This window comes from Prinia subflava, chromosome 1 (assembly GCF_021018805.1).
Source record: "Prinia subflava isolate CZ2003 ecotype Zambia chromosome 1, Cam_Psub_1.2, whole genome shotgun sequence".
In the NCBI taxonomy this organism is placed as follows: domain Eukaryota; kingdom Metazoa; phylum Chordata; class Aves; order Passeriformes; family Cisticolidae; genus Prinia; species Prinia subflava.
Genome location: NC_086247.1, coordinates 94,701,544 through 94,724,769, shown reverse-complemented (window position 1 = coordinate 94,724,769; position 23,226 = coordinate 94,701,544). Strand labels below are relative to the sequence as shown.

The following is a 23,226-nucleotide window of genomic DNA, read 5'->3' as shown; positions in this document are numbered from 1 at the left end:
AACAGTCCCATTTTAATTAATAATAGTGTAATCCTAAAATATTTTCCAGATATTTTTCCTTTACAAAACAAAGTGAGGGAGAAAGAAGGGTTGGCTTGTTTATTGGCTGGGTTTTTTTAATGAAACAGGAAAAAAATACTTTTCTAGTATGGACAAAGCTGACTGAGCACAAGAGGAAACAATGAAATGGATTCGAGTTCTCTTGAATGCTCCAGCACCTTTGTGAAAACCCCATAAAAACCCCTATCAGTTTCAGGAAAGCCTGACTACATCAACAGTATTACTCCAATGTTTAAATTCAGGGATACATCAAACCTAGTCTGATAAAATTTGGTTCTAATATATGTGATACCACTAGTCATGACAGCAAACAATCCATGAATCTTCTTACCCTAAAACTAAGAATAGAAAACCCCTAAGACAGTACAGTAGCAGCACTATGGTGCAAACAAAAGAAAAAAAAAACAGATCAATCTGATGATTGTTAGATCTTAAGAGCTATCTCTAGAGGCCCAGGGAGGTTCACCTTAAAGTTCTGAAACAATTATTTCATCAAGTAATTGTTCTAAAACACCCACCTTCCAGAGAAAAAATACTACAGACCCTGACACAAAGGCATTTTTCAATCAGAAAAGGAAACTTTTTGGTGGTCTTTAGATGGTCAGGACCAACAACAGCAAAGGGATTTTAAAAAGAGTTGAGCATTCATGCATAGATACACAACAATCCAGATTATGCTCTGGAGAGGAGCAGATGCTTGATACCAAGTCCCAGTCGATCTAAGAATTCTAACCTCCGATGAAACACAAGCTTGTACACCTTCCCACTCTATGTAGCACCTAATTATTTGGGTTATCTCCATCCCTTATTACTAGATGAATCTTGCAAAAGGCTAATCAAACACCATCTCTGGGGACCAAATCACATGGGCACAATATCCTGTTCATGCTAGCTAGAATGTGCTTCCTTCCAAAGCAGAATTAATTTTACAGCCTCTTTCATGGACATATAACCACACCTTGGCTCAAATGCTACTTTTAAACATAGGCCATTATTTTTTTCCCATAATTTTGAATATAAGAATGTTTCAACATTTGAACAGTACAAAAATTAACTAAAGGTGCAATTGTTTACCCATGTTAATGTCTTAAAGCCAAACATATTTATATCCTTTAGTTCCTCTGATGCAATGATTGATGAATATCACTATATTTTTGTTTTTCCTTATCAAAATGAATGTTTACTTAAAATCTAATGTACATTTATGAAATATGTTTGACTTAGTTTAAAATGTGTAGCACTATAAATAATGATTTGTGTTTATATTCTGCAGACAAGAAACCTCTCATAGCTTACAAAAAACACACACACTTTAAATTTCATATGCTTTTTAAAACATGAATGAAATCTGAACACTGAATCTCACATCTAGATTTTAAACCACTAGATATTTATTGAATTCTATCACACGAAGTCCATTCATTGCACCCTTGTTCTTCCAACCTACTTTCAATGGGTTCACAAGAAATAATTCATATGAAACTAATACACATGTGGTGTCCTATATTTTAATCATTCACTTCTCTCCAATCTGTTATCACCTACAATTTAGCTAATCTAAGCTATTATGTGCTTTATTATGCAAAGAAAAATAAAGAGTCTCTCAGTAGTGGATATCACAGAAGAAAACTAATACCACACACATGCTCATATACACAATAAAAACTGCTAGTGAAATGCATCAACTTCTCTCTTCTCAAAGAACACCTTAGTGGAAGCAAAATTAAAATAAAAGAAAGTAGAAATATCCACCTTTTAAAAATGAATTGGCATTTATACAGTAATATATTTTCCCTGTTTCTAATCTTTCTCTTTTCTTCTACTGTGATCTTCTCCTTTGTTACATTTCAAATGTAAAAATTTCTATCTACCATATTCCTTTGGTGTCTTTTTATGTTTTAGTTGCCCTTTTGTATTTCTGATTTGTGTTTTGTGTTTTTCTTTTTCTTTTTTTTCCTTTTTGAATTTCAACTACAAAACAAACTTACTTATCTTTGTGAAAAACTGAGATCAGCACATTATTGGCATTACTCTGAAATGCCACAAGCTAGAACTGGCATTTTTTTTTTCTAAAATTAAGAAAACCTACACTCTGGCGGAAATTTAGGGTATTACCCCATTGGCATTTCATTCATGAGTAGCAGAAAGACATAAAAGCATATTACTTGTGCTCAGTAGATTTCTGAAGGTTTTTTTTCATTATTAGGGTAAAGAAAAGTGTTAAAGAGTCTTATTTTCTATAGCCAAGTGTTCTGTGCTCCAACTGGACACTACTCTCAGGCCAATAAAATACAGTAGTTTTATAATACGAGTTAAAAGAAAAATTTGAAGAATGATACAGTTACAGAAGACAAATTTCCTATGAACTGCATTCAACAACCAGCAAAGGTTACTGTAATACAAAGATGTTTCTTCACCAAGTGTTGCTTTTCCAGTAGGGAAGTTGTGCATTTCTCCTCTCAATGTCTTGAAAGAAACTGTGAGGGTGACTTTAACAAGGATACATCAGGATTTGTAAGCAACAGTACATGAAAATATAATTTCTGCTCACTAGGCAAGAAAAAAATACCTTGTTAGGTTACGTCATAGCTTTCCTTTATATAAAAGCAGGGGAAAGGGAACTTACCTTAAACAAATGCTTTGATTCTATTATTTTTAGGAAAGGCAACTACTTTTGTTTAGTGATTTAACTAATTGGGGATTTGTGAACCTCCGCTTCAGTAGTAATAAGTAAAGACTTATTTTCATAATAATACATTGAACTGCTGATTCACTGAAGCCAAATAGTTCTACTTATACCTGCAGTGGAAACAATATTCTACATCTAAAATTACATCAATTTTAGGATGCAGTAAGGGCAAATTACTTCAGTTACTTTCTTATTCAAGACAAAAAACATGTTTGGTGGGGACTGTAACAGCTGTAGATTAAAAAATCTACATGAAAGACTTGAATGTCAAGTAAAAAAAATGTTATATAACAGTACATAAGTCTTTCTTTAAAAATTCATAAGCATTAAATTATCTCATATTTAAAAATAATAATTGAGAAGAATGCATTTAATTCTTCTACGCTGCAAGTCAAAAAATTACTTTGATGGTAAAATAATGAAAATGTTCTCCTTTGCATTTCACAATTTAAAAATCACCACAGTTATCAATAAAATAGAAAAATCTCCTCTATTAGGTCAAGGGCAACATTTGTTCACCTTACTTAAAGATCATTAAAATACATTCTTAATCATAACATGTAGTTCATTGCAAATAAAATTGCCCTCGGTTCAATAAAACTAATTAAATGTAAATGGTATTGTTTACTGCTGTATGGATCTTCTGATATAAATCAGCAAGTCACCATTTATTGAAAATTACAGTGACCTCACTGCTGTTAATAAATACAGCTGATCACCCAAGCTAGAGAAGAATGTCTCAGAACTCATGTATTGCCAGAATAGTCCCACCTATAACTATGAAACTGCAAGAAATCTAATCTAGGTGTTACCATATTTGCTGCTCAGCCATCATTAAGTGCCTTGCTGAAATTTTAATTCTCTGATCACATTAAGTGCTTTAGAAAGACAACAAAATCTGTACCGATCATCTTGGTGGTGTCATCTGCTCTTTAAGAAAAGCTCTGAAGGTCTGCAGGTTTGTTTGTTCTGGGTGTCACAGTGGGTAGGATTACAGTTCTGCTCTGGTGACATGGCTGATAGCTCATGCCAACACAAGATACTCACTCTCCTACCTGAAAGGAGGCTGCAGCAAGGTGGGGGTCGGTTTCTTCTCCCAGGGAACAAGTGACAGGAGCACAGGAAATGACCCCAAGTTGCTCCAGGGGAGGTTTAGATTAGATCTTAGAAAAACATTCTTCACAGAAAGGCGGGTCAGGCATTGGAACAGATTATCCAGGGAAGTGGTGGAATCACCATCCCTGGAAGTGTTCAAAAGGCATGTGGATGTGGGTACACAGTTTAGTGGCGAACACAGTGGAGCTGTTCTCCGGATTCAACAATCTTAGAGGTCTTTTCCAACCTTAATGACTACATTTTTAGAACTAAAGAAATCAAAATGAGTGACAATTATGGAGAGTTTATTCTATCCAACACAAGAGCTAACTGTTCATAGCTAGTTTATGCCCAACCTGTATAAATGATATTTTTTAATTATTAAAAATATATTTCAATATGAAAGTATGAACTCTTAAGTCTCAGCTTTGAAAGCACATCCCAAACACATGGGGAAGGCACTGTGGCAGGGACGTGTGATGAGGCTCTGGAGGCCACTGCGGGCAGAGGCTGGCTGGAATGAAGTGATCTATTCGGCCAGCCCAGGGGCAGGAGGGCAGGGACTGCACCCCGCTGCCATGGTTGGCACGGGCTCTCCCTGGGAGAAGCAGCAGGGTGCTGGTTCATCACATGCCCACAGGGATTTAACCGAGCCGAGGACTGTGCTGCCATGCCGAACTCCCACAGCGAGCCGGAGGCGGGACGCGGCGGGCGGCAGGGGCGGCCCGGGCCCCGCCGCCCTCAGTGCCGGGCTCGGAGCGGGCGCGGCGGGAGCCCCAAGCGCCCCACGGCCGCTGCGGGCACACACGGGCGCTGGGGCTGCACTGCCGCACACAGCAGCTGCTGCGCGACCCGCCCGGCACTCTGTACAGGAAAGGAACCAACTGTGCAACTACAAAGAAATGGTTCTGGACACTGCCTTTTGACTTCCTGTAGGGCCCACATACAAATACAGCTTATGACTCTATTATACAGCACGCAAATTAGGCCGACAGTAAAATAAGTTCAGAATTTATAAGCTTGCTTATACCTCCATACAAATCTCTGAAGTTGTCTATCCACAGAGTTTCTTTACATGACTGACACTCTCGCATATCATCATCATTTGAGTAAAGGTAAAAGTGTCTTTGCAGAAATCTAAGAATTACCAATATGTTTTTCCACAGGAATGGAAATAGTATTCTGCGACAGGCACTGAGCATCATTTTTTGTGACAGATATGAGAATCCCTTAAAAACCATTTACATTTGGGTGCATTAGGCTACCACTCCATCAAAGCAAGTCACAGATGGGGCTTAGGAGCGAAGCAGATATATAACATGAGCACTGCTAACAGTCTAAGACTTGCTGAGAGCAGCAATTTAAAATTTAAAATTAGCTCAGTGAAGAACCACCAAGAGTAAGTAGTTTGACCAAAACCCATAGTACAAAAATTTTGAAGTATTTTAGTTTAGTTGGCAGGAAGTATTACACTCAGCGTCAGTTACTTCAGGATGGTACCTGGTAAGCACCAATACCTGAGTGGTGTGAGAAAGGGCAGAGGCACATTCGACTGCTTGTGGCTTTCATATGCTGCTGGTAGCCAGGAAAGGTGTGTTAAGCGGGAGCAGCTCCTGATTAACCACACTTACAATACAACTCAGGTTATCAGCACAGGTCAAGAAGGAGAGTACAAAGACCTTGCAAGAAGCCCAGATCAGTTTGACAGGGGTTAATAGCCCTAAACGGAACAACTAAGGCAGAAATGGTTACTATATTGTACAGCTGACTCCTTTATTTCCAAGAGTCACAAATAATTTCTTGGTGATATCTTGCCTTCCCCCCGCCCCCATTCAGACCCAAACCAACCACCACCTGAAGCAAATCTTCATGTCTGCAGCAAGATGAGGCTGCATGTCCCACCATTCAAATGCAGACATCCCAACTTCAACCACTTCTGATTTACTAGTCTAAAAAAGTACAATCATTTAGTTTTCCAAATCATACTGCACAGATTTAAGCATAATTTTAAAGCATAAGCATAAATGCCTAATGCTTTATTTCTTAAGTCTATTGATAATTCATTTTTTTAAAACAAAGAATGTAATACAAAAAATTACAATATAAAAATTTCATGCTCCACCTAACATGAAAGCTCGAAAAGTAATTCCAGGTTTTCTTCTTAACAAGAATGGAAAAAACTTTAAACATGGATTTGGATTTTTTAGGTGAAAAAGAAATTAATGCAAAAGGCTTATTTTCTTTTCCAAAGGATAATGCAGAGAAGCCTTTGCATTGTAACTTACTCCAGATTTCATCAACCTCAGTACACCAGAATTTCTAAGCTCAGAATATCAAAATTATAAACCAACAAATAGAATTCTGAGGCAGTGCTTTGCACAGTATTTGCAACTGCAGTCAGATATTTCCAAAAGAAAAAAGACGAACAAAACAACTAAGTTGAACACAGGAGCAACTGTTGGAAAAGTACTACTAAATTAAAAAAAAAAAAAAAAAAAAAAAAAAAAAAAAAAAAAAAAAAAAAAGCAATAGAAAGTTGTAGAAAGTTGACTGTACTTTAGTCAAATACATTGCATGTGTCCCAAATTTTGATACTATTTTCTTTTAATGAGAAAACAAGAGAACGCCTTGATAAAATGTTAAAAAAACTACAGGAGAAGCATTATTACAAATACTAAATTCAACTGTAGGTTACAGATTATTCTTTAAAGTCTGTTCTTGCACCAGAACTCATGACTTGAAGTCTGACTTGGCATCTCTGTCTGGCATGACCAACTTTGGTTCCAAACCTTGTTCTCAATCTTCTAAAGTTCAATTGCAATGTAACTACTTCTTCCTTCTCCTGTCACTTGTGAAGCAGTAGTCAGAGAATATGAACACAGGAGAAAACCTCTCATTTTTGCTAGTATGACTGTGGCAGCAACTCAGTTTCTGGAAGTGTAACTGCAGAAGTCCTGCTAAGATACAGCAGATAATCTAATTCTTTTGCTATTGAGATGGAATATAAACAGTCTTCTTAAGGTGTATTTGCCTTTAATAAAATACCAGAAAGATTTAGGGTCAAAACACCAGAAATTCTGTAGAGGTAGATTTCCACAAGCTTGTCACTTGAGTATGCTTTTAAAGGAGGTCTCCTAATACCAAGCCAACCAGTATAACAGAAAGCTTTCCCAGTACAAGGGAAACAATTCAGCTTCTAGTAAAGGAGACATTTATACAATTTTACATTTGCTTTTGCATGTATGTGTCTATTTTGGATGTGCATATATACATGTGCACACACACACCTGTGTCCCTTACTGTGATTTTAGATTTACTCATGACACAACACATGTATGCACTCAAAAAATATCCACTCTTAAACAGCCCTGCTTGCAAGAACCTGCACATTGCACCTAGTCAGACCAGAAAGAATGCTGACAACATAAAGCACTTCACCTTCCAGGAGCAGCTTGTCTCCCAAGTTCACTAATAAGTGATTAAAGCAATGGTTCTTGAGACAAGAATAATTTGCACTTGTAGTCTAACACTTGATTGAACACACTGTAACTGTGACTTCTGGAGAGTGTGAATCTCTTCACAGATAACAATGAGATGGTTTCAACTACATTGAAAGATAAAAATCCAGTTCTGACTCAATTTCTTCTCAACGCAAAACCAGGAATATTTGTGTAACCGATTTCTTGTTCAGCATCCAGTGGAATATCTGTGTCTTCTTTATTGTATAAACTAAGGTTCCAGTAACAGGTATTTTTCAACACTTACAGTAACTGTAACAATCTTTTGGATAACAGATGTAAATGCACACATGGAAGATAACTTAAAAGCAATCAGAATGCCTACCCCCAAAGCTGGCAATCTTTGTGTGCAACTGACAGCAACCTTCAGTTTCCAGTCTGTTTCTCCATCCAGCTGGTCAGTTCGAATGAAACATGAACCTTGAAGTTACAAAGAGACATCAAACTATTATTTTAACTTCAAAAATTCAGTTTGGGTTAAAACATATAGAAGAGTGAAAACAACACAATTTACAACCATTTTAAAATAAATGTGCAACATATAAAAGGATTTGTATTTTGGAGTGTCTGTGTGCTGTCTTCCAGGAAGGCCTTAGATATCACACAACTGCACCATTTTTTTCCCAATAAAATTAACAATATATCTGTTTATAAATGGAGGTAACATCTATTTTACAGGTTTTTTCAAAGTTTCTAAACAAATTTTCAAACATTATCATCAAGAGATAAAACTTCAACTGGAGTTGAAAAAGGTTTATTTTTTCATGCAATTCTGTCACTTGTACAATTCCAACACAACAGAATACTTTAATTTTTTTCTCCATGCTGCTATGACATCACAAACTTTCATTGCTTATTGTCTCCTGGCTTCTCTGAAAAAAAAATTTAAGTAAGTCCTTAACATGGACAGCATTCAAAACAGTGTGGATCCAAATGTATTGTACTTTAAAGAAGTACTTTTGAATCACCTGTAACTATTGGCGATCCAAGACTAAAGAAACCTGTCAACGCATGCAAATACTTAAGATATGAGGGAAACTCAAGATACACATTGCTATACACTGAAGAGAATCAGTGTGCTGTGCAGACAGAAGACTGGTATTGAAGAAACAGAAAACTGAGACCACTGCAGAGCCCACTCTCACCCCCATAACTGGTTTGATGGGTATAATCAAGTCTGGAGTATTACATACATTACTAATGTAAGATTAAAAAAAAAGACCACACACAAACACTGCAAATCTATTAAAACATACTAAATTAACTGCCATTCCATCAAACTTGAAGCTTTTTAAAAAGGTGGTAAAATTTTAGCAACACTTTTCACAATTGCTACACTAGAGAAGCCTTAAATATTCCTGAAGTAGTAATTACAATTTCCTTTAAACTGCAGCTGAACAATGTATACACTATTGTTACTGGGTGCTATGGGTGTGCAAAGAATAGATTTTACAAGTATTTGTAAATTTTAACAAACAGACATGCATATAAACACACACATTTCCGTCTGTATTTCAACCAATCCAATAAAGAACTAACAGAGTAGTTTTACCCCTAGAAGCAATGTGGTAACAATTAAGTGGAAGGAAATACTGCAAAGGAGTTTATCCAGATTTGAGTCTTACAGACAAGAAGAGAGTCTGCTAGAATGTGTCAATGCAGTATGCCACAAAAGGGTACCTACCAGTGAACATAAACTAAAAGAGAGATGATTCTATAGGACAGGTGGACCCTGGTGTAAGTAAAGTCTAATGGAACCCAATTTTTTATCCATCAAAGCCTGCAAATTAAGCGGTTTGATAAGCTATCTGCCTGAAAGGACATGCTTGAGAGAGAAGCCATCTGAAACTGCACCTGACTAAAAGGTAGTGTTTTTGCATAACAGACTAGAAAGAATCATACAACCTTTCATGTAACAGCTCTATTTATATTAAGTGTATTGTAAAACTTTAAATGTTATTATACACAAATCTCAGAAAATATTCTAACAGCTAAATTTCACTCAAAGTTCAGAGATGCAAGCTTGCAAAGCTGTGTCTAAAGTACTTGAAAAGCTGGCTTTAAATTCTTAACAGAATTCTTCATGGATTTTTTTGTAAGAGTAAAATAATATAAAGCACTTTTTGAAGAGTCAGTGACATCCACTGCATTATAATGAAGTGTGAAATACCTAGGAACACCTAGAAACGCCATGGTATCACTGCACTTTCTGTCCATGGCATAGATGAGCCTCCTCTCCATCATACAGTTCCTGTACAAGACATTTCATGGTTCTCTTTACCCTTGCTGTCAATGGTTGCTCTCTTGCATCAATTTCATTTACAATTATACTATAGATCAATGCAGTTCAAGACCAGTGTGGCTGCTGCAAATGGTTGACTGCACATATATTCATTTAATAGAGCTCACACTATGACATGTATTGGCCAGCTGCATTTCCTCTTCACTTCAGCAGTTAATTTCATCAATAACTTATCTCATAGTGTGTTTCCTTTTTATCCAGAAAAAGGGACTGCTTTCTGCCAAGTCAGCGTTCAATAGTGATCACAAAACCGAAACCAAAACAGTACAGTCCTCTTCTCCACCTCAAAGATTGCAGTAGATTTGACTAAGTAATTTTAACTATTCTCTAAAGTAACTTGGCTTAACTAAGCTATAACAAGGAAGATTAAACAAGTATTTTCATTTTTCCATTTTAAAATGCTTGGAAGCATTGCACCTTCCTCCCCAATCACAAAATAAAGACCAAAAAACTCACACAAAAAAAGTTGTAAAAATTGTGTTACATACTTCAGCAGAATGCTTTAGGACAGTGTTAAAAGTCTCTTACATTTTTAACCTGAATATGACTTGCCAGAAAAAACAAAAATCCCCAAATCACCTATACATGTCAGGAGTTGCTATTGCTTCTGGATACAGAAATAACTCTGGAACCTGACAATTATTTTACAGCACGAAAAGAATGTAATTTTTTTAAGTTTGAGCTGCTTTAAATAAGGAAGCATTAAAGGAAATGTCATTAAGTATTTTAAGTATTTACCAATCAAAAGCAGCTGTTTATAAAAAGAAAAAACTAAAAGCAAAAAATTTAATTACACACCAAACATGAGAAATTTTCATAAGGCTACATATAAAGGAGAATGAACAAAATTAAAATTTTTACTTTATACAGTGAAGCACCCAGATGCTCATTTCCCATAACTGTATAGTTGTTCAAAATTAGTAGACAAAGTTGTATATTGTGAACATCTGACTTATTTCCATCATTCCAATGAAAATTTTGGAATTATTATTAATTTTGGAGGTTGATTCAAGGAAATTACACTGAACATAGATAGCTTAATCATTTATCAAAGGTGGTGCAAACTTCATGAGCACATTTAAACTAATTTACAATTATGCAATATTCATTTAGCTGAATCAGTTGAAGACAGGCAGGAATCAATGTAGAGCAAGTGCATGCAAGATGCTGCCCAAGTAGCAACTAAACTGATTTTTTGAAACTGTTTCAGTTGAAATTTTGAAACCTGAATGTTTAGAAAAGTCCTGGGACTACAATTCTGTTTTGGTGGTTAAGCAATAGCTCAATTATTTGAGTTCTGTCCAGAATTTACCATAAGGTTGCTTTTCCATGGCAAAACCACACCTCAATACAAAGGATGAAAAAAATTTTAAGAACTTGAAATAACTATGTAACTTCACATTATAAGGCTACGTTGATAATTATTAACAGACTTCCTACTTGTGTTTTCCAAGATATGGATAAAAATATATTTTTAAAGCTATTTTGTGTGTTAATAGAATACTGAAGAAAGATAATGTTTACTTCTGTAGCTTTTATGGTGTTTTGAAACAGAGATAAAAAAGCTTATCTATGATGGCACTAATCTAGGGCCATGATATGCCTGGCCTAGATTTGTCAAACAAAGGTATTGTTAAGTAAGCAGGAACAATTCTACTTAGTGTGTGCTGGACTTAAAGCTTCAATCAGAACATACCTGAAGGACATGTATGCATTGAATACTTCTGGGAATGGTGCACATGTACACATTCATCAGTCACCTACCTGCCTCTGGGAATCCTGAAGAAAAGGGCCCTGAACAAAAATTCTCAAACTAAATACAGGTCATCCTTTAAAAAAGCTGGTTATATTTTCACCTTAAAAAGATGTGCAGGAGAGGAAAAAAGAAAAAAAAAAGGGAAAAACTTCTTCCTCGAACCAGAAAGGGAAGCTTTCTAATCAAGTAAAACACATAAACATCATAGGCTTTCTCTTAATTAATACTATGCATCGTCACCAGACAGTCTAATATAGTTTTTTTTATACTACCAAACTTGGTAACCATTGTTTATGTATTAATTTCTTTATATGTCGATATCTTTAAATTCCTGAAATTATAGTAATGTACATGAACTTGTGCTACTATCAAGCACTTCCGTTTTATTTTTATGTACGTATTACAGAATATTAAATACAGTTTTTAAAATAGGCTTTTGAAATTAAGCTATTACTTGGGATGTTACATATTTTCTTAAATGTATTCTAGTTTCCAGAGTTTATTAAGAAAGCCACTCAGAAAAGAAAATTTGCTGTGCATTAATTAAATTATTTGTTCCTATTTTATTTGGCTAGGAAATGTTGTTATTTCTGTTAAGCAGAAAGATGGATAATTTCTCCTTAAAATAATTAGCTTAATATTCAGCCTGTTTAACAAGTAGCTTTTATAGAAAGTGTACTTAACACAAGAAACCAAAATAGCAGTATTGACAGACTAAGAGCAATTACTTCACAAAAGGAAAACAATTTATTCTATGTAAAACTGCATCACCTGATTTTAATGGAAAGCTGTAATGAAAAAAAAATCATGTTATCCTAATTACATTGTGTCTCGGTTTGAGGGGGAGGTGAATTTTCCAGGAAGTTGTGGGCAAACCAATCAGTGGTCAGGTTTTATGCTGGCACCTGGAGTAGCCACTGGGAGGTTTGGACACACCTCTGAGAACACAAGGGGTTAAAAGCAAGGACTCCCAGAGGATCTGCCTCTTTTGGTTCCGGTTTTAGCAGAGAAACATCTTCGCCTCCTCCCCTGCCCAGTTTACTAGGCTGGGTGGGGGAGGGGAGCCAGGCGGCCGGGCTGAGGTAAGCTGGAGCCCCGTGGGGGGAAGAGAGTGAACGGGACTGGAGCTGAGCTGGCCCCATCCAGGATGGAGGGGTGGAGAACTGTGGAGGTGCCTTCAGTCCGTCCGTCCTGTATCTCCCTTCCCCGCCCCCGGAGAAGGTGCCCACTGCATGTGGGAGTTGTCGAGCCTGGGAGTGCCTGAGCCTTCAGCCCTGCCAGGAGCCAACAACTGTTAACTCTTTCTGAGGCAGAAGGAAACTTTTCCCAGACATTGATTCTCATGGCTAGTGGTTTCAGAAGAGAGAGAAAAACAGCCTGGAACTGAGATGATAAAGGAAGATGAAAAGAACCCCAGATGGGCAGAGATGAAGAGGAGTGGCTTTTAGGCTGGACTTTTCTTGCATAATGTTAGCCATAGACTAAACTTGAGTCTCTTTTGAACATAAACTGCATTTGGGTGGATGTAGCCAGCTCAAGTTGCTGCAGTGGAGCGAACAGAGAAGAGGGTGTGGTGGCGCCCTCTGCCCTCAGAGAAGAAACCCTCAGCCCCAGGGGAAAGATGGGGAGAGCTCGGCATGCAAGCATTCTTAAAAAGAGCCCTATATGCAGCTTTAGCCCATGGACAGTGGTGAGAGCACTGGACATAGAAAAGAGAGTGTCACCCTGGCAGACTTCTCCGGGTGGTGCCATGGGTGACATGGAAACACATAAAGGGTGGACCTGTGTTTTCTGAGGAGCAGTGTGTGGTGCAAGAGAGACTCCTCTCTCCCTTGCTGAATTGAAGATTAGGTTTTTTGAGTGGTGATTGTTTGATTTAAAACCCAAGGTTTTGGTCCATGGAGGGTAACGTGTAAGGGGTGGAAATTGGGGGAGGAGAAGAAATGTTCTGGGAAGTTGTTTGGTTGTTTTTTTGTTTGTTTGTTCCCCCCCCCCCTTTTTTTTTTTTTTCCTTCTCTTTTCTATTTCTGTTCTTATGTAATGTAATAAAGTTTTGTTTTCTGTTTTCAAGTTTTGGGCCTGCTCTGCTCTGTTCCTGATCACATCCCACAGTTGTTGTTAGGGAAAAAACATATATTCATGGGTGCATTAACATCTGGCCAGTGCTAACCCATGACACATTGAGATTAATATTTGAAATATGTGTGGAAAGAAAATCTCAACTACACTAGAAAAGTTGATTTAGTTTGCTGTGGAATCAAAACTGTGTCATTTGTAGCATCTCCTGTGCTAGATTACATACATTCCTGCATATCATAAACATTTTTCTTTCGGAGATACTTTAGGCAAACACTGTTCTTATGTCTACCTTTCTTATTAGCCTAATAGTGCTCTTAAATAACCAGACAGACACAGAATACCCTACCAGTTATAAAAGTACGATCTAATGTTCTTTGTTAGGCAGTAATACTCTTGAATAATCGAATCCAAATACCTCAAAATGCATGCATCAACTCATGGAAATGATGTGCAAATCAGACTCTGAAAATCAGAAGCAAAAAGTTTAGGTAGAGTGGCATGATAAAAAGACAGAGCTTTATCTCTACTTCCTTCTTGATCATGAAGTCTACTGGCTTTGCTTTTACAAAGTGCTAGAAAGCAGTAGAAAATATGCTAATACTTAAAGCTAAAATATGCTAATACTTGCTTTCCAGGACTGGCCATGTTTCTTGATGAATAGCAACATGAAAAATTAAGATACTTTTCTTGACATAACAAACTAAACTATCCAACTTGTCCTGTATCTAAACTTAATTTTCATTTCCCAACTCTTGGCCTGGAAGAAGGGTCTGAGAAAGCATATTCGAAGCCATGAGATAAGACACAAGAGGATTCTCAATTCAGGAAAAAACCTTCTGCTTAGGAATAACTTATTCTGACTAGCATTAAAAAGCAACAAAATAAATGACACATTATAAAAGGAGTTCCACACTTCTATTCACTTTTCCTGCTCTTGCTTTATTCACTTTTCCTGCTCTTGCTTTGAGCAATAATGTAGAGCAGATCTTGTCTTTGACTACACCTATTTAATCAGCATTTTACAAGTGAAATTATTTTTTAAAATATTTATATTTTTAGATTTCCCAAGTACATTCAAATCCACAGAGCATTACCAGTCAACCCACACATGGTATTTGTTACAAACATCAGTGTACACAGTAAAGAATACTGTATAAGAAGTGAATCAACACACAAGTTCTGAAAACTGTATTTAATGTCCTCTCAGAAAACCACTCAAGGTGACAGATTTCTGCTTGCAAATTTTTTGCCAACTATGGGCAAGCTTAAAAAGTTGACTTGCCAATAAGCACTAAAGGAAACTTTTAGGTGTAACTCAAATATACCACAGCACACATTTTAATGTTATACTATAAAGAAGATGCATCAAAGGGAAGCAACAATAATTTACATGTATATAGCAGATGTACAGGAACATGCATTTTTTACAAGCATAATAAAGACCAAGCACCCCAATCTTGAAAAGGTATTGTGTTTTCTGCATAAATGCAGGCTTGAATTCCACACTCCATTACAGATATTGTCAAAAAACAACTCTAGAATGTGTGCACTTTAAGTAGTAAAAAAAACCCCTAAAATCATAAAAGTAAATTACATTTACTTTCCATAATATGTAACTGATAAGAATTCTTGTCAGTTATTCCTAAACAGAGATAATGCTAAATCATCACTACATGTCTGGGTTCTCCTCCGTCAAATCTAAATAAATAAAATTATGTCTGCCTTCTCTCTCCAGAGCTGTATCCAATGAATTTTTTACAAATGAGAACAACAGCTACAACTAATGCCTTTCAAGCCTCAGCAAAACTGAATTATTAAATCTGCCTGCCTATATCCTATTACAGCCTGCTTATGAATACTTGATTTTATTTTGTATAATTGACAAGAGTTGTCAGGAAAGGGAGGTTTTAACGGCAATCAAATTAAGATCAACTGGTATAAGTGTCAGAGTGAAGAGCTTGTGTCAAGTGTTGATGAAATAATTGATGGGTCAGTGGGAAACAGGGCATGTGGAACTGCAGTGTCATAAAACAGCTTTATATTTTCTGGCAATACTACCAGCTTCCTGCTTTAAGTAACTAGAATGTACTCAGCAAAAAAAACCAGACTTTGACTTTGCACACTTAACACCAGATCATTTACAAACAACTTAATTTTTAAATCATTTATATTACTTAAGTGACTATGTACATGAAAATTTTAAACTGATGACAAGGTGAATAGCAGCACCAAGAAGACATATTGGAGTACAGAGTTTCATTTACTACTCTAATGAGAAGCTTTCGATTATGATGGCTTCTAAGGAGGAACAAAACTGCAGAATGCCTGAAACATCCTAAACATTTAAGCTACATTGTCATTCCAGAAGATGCACATTTATAGAAGACTGATTACATTAGTTTAAAAGTATTAATTTCTCTTAAGATGAGGGAAGAACTGTGTACTTGAGATATTTGATCTGAATTAAGAAACCAATGAAGCAATTGATTAATTGGAATTTAAGCCATCAGTCACTGGATCCATGAACAGTTTCATTTACATTCTAAACAATCAGCTGATGGTCTTATAGGATACCATGTATTAATACACAGTCAATATGATACCCCTAAACTCATCACAGTTCCTTATTGACAAGAACTCAGACGTTTTTTAATCCAAGCTTGATCACATTGTATCTTTTTTGAATTGCAGTATTGATTCAGTACGCTTTAGGAATTTTTATCTCTATTAAAACGTTATGGAATTTTCAGATATACCAAACAATGTTTCAAGTTAAAAAAAAAGTCTACATTCATATTCACATTCTCAAGTTTTAGCTTACTGATTTATATTATTTTGAGATATACAGAAGGATACTCAAAAACATTAATCTTTTCCATTTAATAGGATTTGATGCACCACTTTGCTCCATTATTCTTCTGATGCATACTAGTAATTTTTTTGCAGACACCCATTGATACAGAAAAAAGATGGTGTGCATTATTTACATCTTCAGAGTAATAACTAAGTCAAAAAGTCTGCCATAGACAATGCTTAGAACACTGAAAAAATTCTCACTTTTAAGATAAAATACGAGTACTGACGAAACAGCTCCATGATTTGAGAGCTCTGGCAGCACAGCAGAACTCACTGTCCCTATCAACCTACCTAATGCACTTATGTATTTCTAATTTCTAAAGACCAGTAAAAGAATACATATACATCTCAAAAAAGAGTGCTTATGGAATACTTAAGGAACATTTCCTCTTTTGATGAAAGCAGAGCTCACAGAGGAGGCTGAGAAAAGCATATGGCCAAATATACCAGTATCCACTGAGAACATGTTTTGCCTCCAAGACTTTAGCAGCAGCAAGAATAATCAACTTGAAAGACATTCCATTAACTAAATTAGGGAGAGCAGTAATAAAAGGTTTGGTATCTCGTAAAGCTTAAACACAGAAAAGTGCAAGTCAAAGGAGTAGACAAAGCCATCAATACACTACAATAGGCATATGAAAAACAAGAGGATAAATTTTTAGTTATAGTTTAGCAGGGAAAGGCAAATTTTTCTTTACTGTTTGCTAACTGGGAAGAAACAACAGACCCAGCTATGAATACTTAACTCTGGACTTCCTGGACTTTACAGATACTTTACAGACAACATATTATAAACTTCTACACAAGGAATTCTTGAACCCTACTTTTGCAAGAGTAATTTGTTTTTTTATTTTCAAAGCTTTTGACAACATACCAACAAGTCTATCAGTGCTTAATAAACACATTTTTTTGCCGGACTTGCCCTGCCTTTGGGATCTGCCTTCATGATTCTCACCTTCAGTTCCTCTACATTGTTTCCCAAACTGGGGGAACTGTTTGGGATTTCAGGACACTCAGACTGCTATTCCAGCCAAGTCACCAAATCCCCTCAAATTTCTGGGAAAATGCATTATCACTGGCAACCAGTGATAACTGGCAAACAGGCTAATTCATGCCTCAAATAATACACAGACTCCTAACACAATTTTCTCAACTCCTACTAGTCATTTTTTAAAATACAGAATAAAATCAAAATATTTCTTTCTAGAAATAAAGAATAATTTCTTAATGCTTATTTTACTGCAAAGCTAATGAAACACATGGATTGTAGTAGTCAGACAAGTATGAACGGGGGAGGGGGAGGGGTGAGGGGAAGGGGGAAAGGAAAGGAAAGGAAAGGAAAGGAAAGGAAAGGAAAGGAAAGGAAAGGAAAGGAAAGGAAAGGAAAGGAAAGGAAAGGAAAGGAAAGGAAAGGAAAGGAAAGGAAAGGAAAGGAAAGGAAAGGAAAGGAAAGGAAAGGAAAGGAAAGGAAAGGAAAGGAAAGGAAAGGAAAGGAAAGGAAAGGAAAGGAAAGGAAAGGAAAGGAAAGGAAAGGAAAGGAAAGGAAAGGAAAGGAAAGGAAAGGAAAGGAAAGGAAGGAAAGGAAAGGAAAGGAAAGGAAAGGAAAGAGAAAGGAAAGGAAAGGAAAGGAAAGGAAAGGAAAGGAAAGGAAAGGAAAGGAAAGGAAAGGAAAGGAAAGGAAAGGAAAGGAAAGGAAAGGAAAGGATAAAGGAAAGGAAAGGAAAGGAAGGAAAAGGAAAGGAAATGAAGGAAAGGAAAGGAAAGGAAAGGAAAGGAAAGGAAAAAGAATTAGGGAATGTATATATATATCATGTCTTCTAATAATATTCTATGGTCTAAGTTCTAATAGAGGAGGTAGAATATTACTGGGAGCCTAATATCTATTGAGACCACCTCTTTCCACCACATAACATTCATATTATCTGACTACATCTTAAACAAGTAGCTGATCATGTCAAATCACTAGTACTCAGTGGTTTAAAGTAGATACCAAAACATTTCAAGCCTGAGTTAAATCAAATGCTAAAACCAGAATAGGAACTGAAGTAGAAAAACAGATTAAAGTACTTTGGACAGATTTTTGGCAGCTACTCATGCCCTGAAGATAAACTTTTATCTGCCCGTATGTGTAAAACTTAACTCTAGTCATTTATCACTCTCTATAGCAACAGATTTTCAAAGCATTTTAGTTTCTGGACAGGTAAGTTTTACAACCCTTGTTTTCTAAACATGTTAGAAAAATCCAGAATGTGTGACAAATGCAACTCCTTCAGCCTTATCATTCTGCAGTAGCTGGTTTTATGAAGAAATAAAAAGTGACATCAGCTGCACAACAGAATTCCAAACCAACGCTTTCTCCTGTGATTTGATTTTCAAATATTAGAAGTTCCAGAACAGGCTGGGGCCCAGACAATTAAGTTATTTGTAGAACCCTTACTCCTAACTGTCCAGAATAAATAGACAGTACTAGCATCACCTTTATTATATTCTTCCTTGCAGTGAGGTTGGAGTTTCATTCTGTAACATAAATGTTCTACTAACATTTGTTTTTTAAGACCTACAGAACTAGATATTTTAAACGAGTAAAATGTATTCGGTGGCACAATGCACTCTTTTTGTACAGAAATGCTTAAGAACTCATAATTTTTTAAAAAAATTTCTTTAATGAGCAGACTTTGTTTGAGATGGCAGACTCTGGACTACACCTTTACTGGTTAACTCACAGCTCCTTCCAACAGAAAATCAACTTGTATGAATGATTATTTACTTGCATTGCACTTTTTATGCCAGTTAAATGGTTTGCATTTAAAATAAAAGTCACATCTGAGAGTTATATTGCTACAGAAATGAATTGCTACAAAGTCTCAAAATAAAAATTATTTTCCTGTTTTATTCCCACATTTTACTTACACCATTGTTGTTAAAGTAATTACAAGTAAAGAATCCTGAAAACTCTTAACTACACATTTTAATGCAAGGGATAGTATTCTTTTTGCTACAATTCTGAAAAGTATAAACATGTTTGCAACTAGTATTTTATGCCTGAGTAAATATAACATATTAAAATAGTTTCATGAATGGAATTAAAAACACTGATCTATGCAATGGGAAATGTCCAGAAGGACCTTGACAGAAATGGGGGAAATGGGCTGATGAGCAAGCACTAGAACAATGTAACAGTGGCCTGAAAAATACTGGATGTAGCAACTGTGCAGCTGTGCAACTTGCATTACCTTGCAAAGAATTAAGGGTTCTCCACAAAGGACTGCAAGAATTTTCAAAGGATTTTCCATTTCCCTACTGCTTGTACTGCACAGCTGTAGTGGTGGACAGTGTTTTGCAATGTCCACACCAGTAAATTATTATGTACTGGATTTAAGGACAAACAGTATCAAAAATTTTATGATAAAAAATCTTTGCATGAAAGTATGCTTGACAGCAGTGGAATTGATCAGCTGCTGGGTGTTGCTCTCTCCAGGGTATCACCTCTACAATTAAAACAAACAAACAATCAATCAAAAACTATTTTGTCTATTCAGTAGCTCTTGAAAAATCTACAGCAGTTGAGGTATTAAAATAAATTTGTGACTTTCTTTTACCAGACTTCTACATGTACATTTTTTAATGAGCTTTTACAAGTTTTTTTTAAAAAGGGAGCATTTCAATGCAGTATTCTTTCTTGAAAAAATACTACTTTTCCAGAAGCAGTGGCTGTTATTCTACATGGAATCAAGTGTCTACCAAAAAATTTAACTCCATACAGAAGACATGTGCTAGGTTCAAATACCATGGTCCGGAAAGCTGAAGCAGACCAGTAAAACAACTTCCTGCTCACCCTTCGGAAGTTCAGTTTCACCAGAAAAGGATAAAGAGAAAATGCAGCTCTACTTTTCATACCAACACAAACTCTGTGACAAAGAGGACCTCAGGAACAATAAGAAGGGTTCAACCAAGATTAAGCAGTTCTTATCCCTTGAAAAAGCTACTAAGCAAAGTCAGTATCCTACCAGCACTGTGATTAGTCTGTCATAGGCCTAAGTAGTTAAGCAGTAGTACAGAATAGAAACTATTTTTGGCAGTCCTAGTGTCTATGGAGCATATCACAAGATATAAGCTTTTTTCTCTTGGCTATTCCAGCTGCAGACATAGGCAATTAGTTCGTTTAGCCCTAATTCCATGTACAATGACATTCTGTCATGCCATCATTCTCCCAGTAACTTTTGACTTGTGGCCAATTTCAACCTAGTATGAATGAGCAATGATCTCAAAATTAGGAAGTTCCCTAAGTTTTTGTGAAACAAAAGAGGATGAAAGAGCCATGAACATATGAACAAAAGGAAAGCCAAGCTGCTAGCTCCAACAGTCATCTGTTCTAGGAACTAGCAAAAATTGATAGTTAAAATCAACATTTGCTTAGCTCAGAACCAGCCACTGCTCAGAACCAGCCACTGGATTTTTACCATGAATAATCAGAATGTGAAGTTATTAGAGGTATGTAAATAAAAGGCTTGTCTGGAAAAAAAATAGGCTACATTCATTCTTTTGTGACACTTTGTAACCACCCTATAAAGTTTGTATTCCTCTCAGAATTTCTTACTTGAAAGTAAAAAGAGTACAAATATTTCAGAAACACCGAGTCTTACAAACCCATGTACCAGATTTTCAGGAAGGACTAGACCCAGCTAATGTGAGAGCATGTGTTAGCATAGGAATACCTGACGTGGGTCAGAAGCCAGTCACTGCACCAAGGATAACCCAAGGATTGTAGCTCAGTGAAGGAAAGAGTTTATCTTTGAAATGTTTGTGTTTTACACACACAGTATCTTTGGTACTCCCATAATGAAGTTATTAACACACCTTCAGTTGGCACTTTCTGTGGACAACTATGAAGTTATATGATGATCTCTGGAATGCCCTGTCTAGTCTTTGATTTTTGATTGAGATGGCATATAGACAAATGAAATGCAGAGAACATGCCAAACAAATTAAAAATTATCCTGAAAGTTTTGTTAAGGGCCACTTATGACACAGTTTAATTTCAGCAAGGGAGCTTTGTGTTGGTGTAACAGAGATCTTGCCTATATTTGTGTAACAGCTTTACACTAAGGTAGTCAGTTGCTTTTTGCATGCTGCCTGCTTAGCACAAATATTTCCTTTCATTTGGTGGAAGGCTGATAAATGGGACAAATCATCCAAATCACTTGTCATTTCTGCCATATATAATGACTAAAATCAAGATTCAGCCATAAATAATGCCCTTCTACCTTTTCAAATACATAGAACTTCAACAAATTACTCCATAAGTTTTTCATGCTTAATTTTTTAAATTATTTTTATTTGTTTTGGAAGTCAATGAAAACCTTTTGGAAACCTCTGTTATACAGGGAGCCAGATAGCAGCAAAGAATTCACATTTGAGGAGTGATTTCTACCTGCTCCATACCCCTGGGAAGTAATCCTAACTCAAAATATGAACAGCCATCCAGCTGCCTCCATCCATGAAAGAGAGGAATGCGAATGTTCCAGACTGTCACATGAATACAAAAGAAAATCACACCAATAAGAGCCTTCAGATGACAACTTGTGTAGAAATCTGATAATTAAACATAGGAATCTTAGAAATTAGATAGAGGCATGCAATTGGCATCAAGATATTAGATCAGATCTTTGAAGAGATCATTCTACCTAAAAGACAATGCATTTGATAAAGAAAGGGAAAAAAAAATCTAATAAAAATTAGTTTTATCAAAGCAAGTTTGATACCCCAGAATGCAGCTTCCATTATGCAGAGTTAAAAGTATTCTAGAAAACTGTAAAAATACATTGAAGAATGAGCTTCTGGATGAACTTTGTAAACTGCCCATTTATAATGCAGTTGGCTTCTTTTTTTGAGTGATGATGTAGGATATTGCAGAGCTGCAATTACATTAATATGTAATGTAAATATTGAAGCTGGAAAATTGTTACTTTATCCCAAAAGAAGTTTACAGGGAGGTTTGGATTTTGAGATTAGTTCTAACACTCCACTTTACTCTTTATAGATTTATAGTAAGAAGCTATAATTAAACTGCTTTATTACACAGAAGACAAAATTACATATAGAAGATAAAACCATGCAAAAACTATTTCACAAAGTACTTAAAAGTTTCAACTATAAATTAAAGTATACATCAGTCAAAACTGCAACATCAGGAAGAAACAATTAGAGCTCTAAGTGTTTACTCTTTAGTCAAAAAACAATTACTGCCATATGCTTTAAGTTTAGGAAATTATTTTTGTGTGGTTTTTGTTTCGTTTTTCAAGAAATGCAACACCAACAAAACTAGTAAACCTGTTGCTTGTTAATGGAAAATTAGGATTTTTAATAGAGTGTGGTTCTGAGAGAGAATAAAAAGAAAAGCCCCTGTATCCTGAACCAGAGGGTGGTTAACAAAAATGGAGCTTATATATAAGACCACTAGAACACTTGAACACTTTCTCACTCCAGGCCAGTTATAGATTATCACTGCATGTACTCAGCACTGACAAGACACAGTAAGTATACAGTAATTTCTTCTTTTAGCAAATGTATAGCTCTACTAGAGTTCCGTAGGCTATCAGAAATATTTTTGTCTTCTCTTTCAAATGATCTCTGCAAACTTAGGCTTTTATCTGAAATATATGATAGAACTCCGGTGTCACAGTGAAACAGTATGTGCCACTAATATAGGGCTTACCAACATCCCAGCTATTAGCTTGGTGAAATTTAGTACTGTCTGACAAACACTAGACAGTTCTTCAGGATCTGAAGAGAAATGGTAATATAAAGGAGGAAAACTCATTTGAGTTATACACACAGGCATCCAGTAGTAATTTCTAAACTTTACGAAACA

The 23,226-nt window shown here is 36.0% G+C and overlaps 1 protein-coding gene across 3 annotated transcripts in view; it reads right to left on the bottom strand.

Moving 5' to 3' along the window:
- The window catches only part of ATP9B (ATPase phospholipid transporting 9B (putative)), a 166,371-nt gene that overhangs the window by 86,812 nt on the left and 56,333 nt on the right, over nucleotides 1–23,226 (bottom strand). For all 3 annotated transcript variants that reach the window (XM_063403788.1, XM_063403796.1, XM_063403804.1), the window contains exon 8: nucleotides 7,688–7,782. In XM_063403788.1, the coding sequence (XP_063259858.1) occupies nucleotides 7,688–7,782 (95 nt within the window). The remainder of the gene's footprint in view (nucleotides 1–7,687; nucleotides 7,783–23,226) is intronic.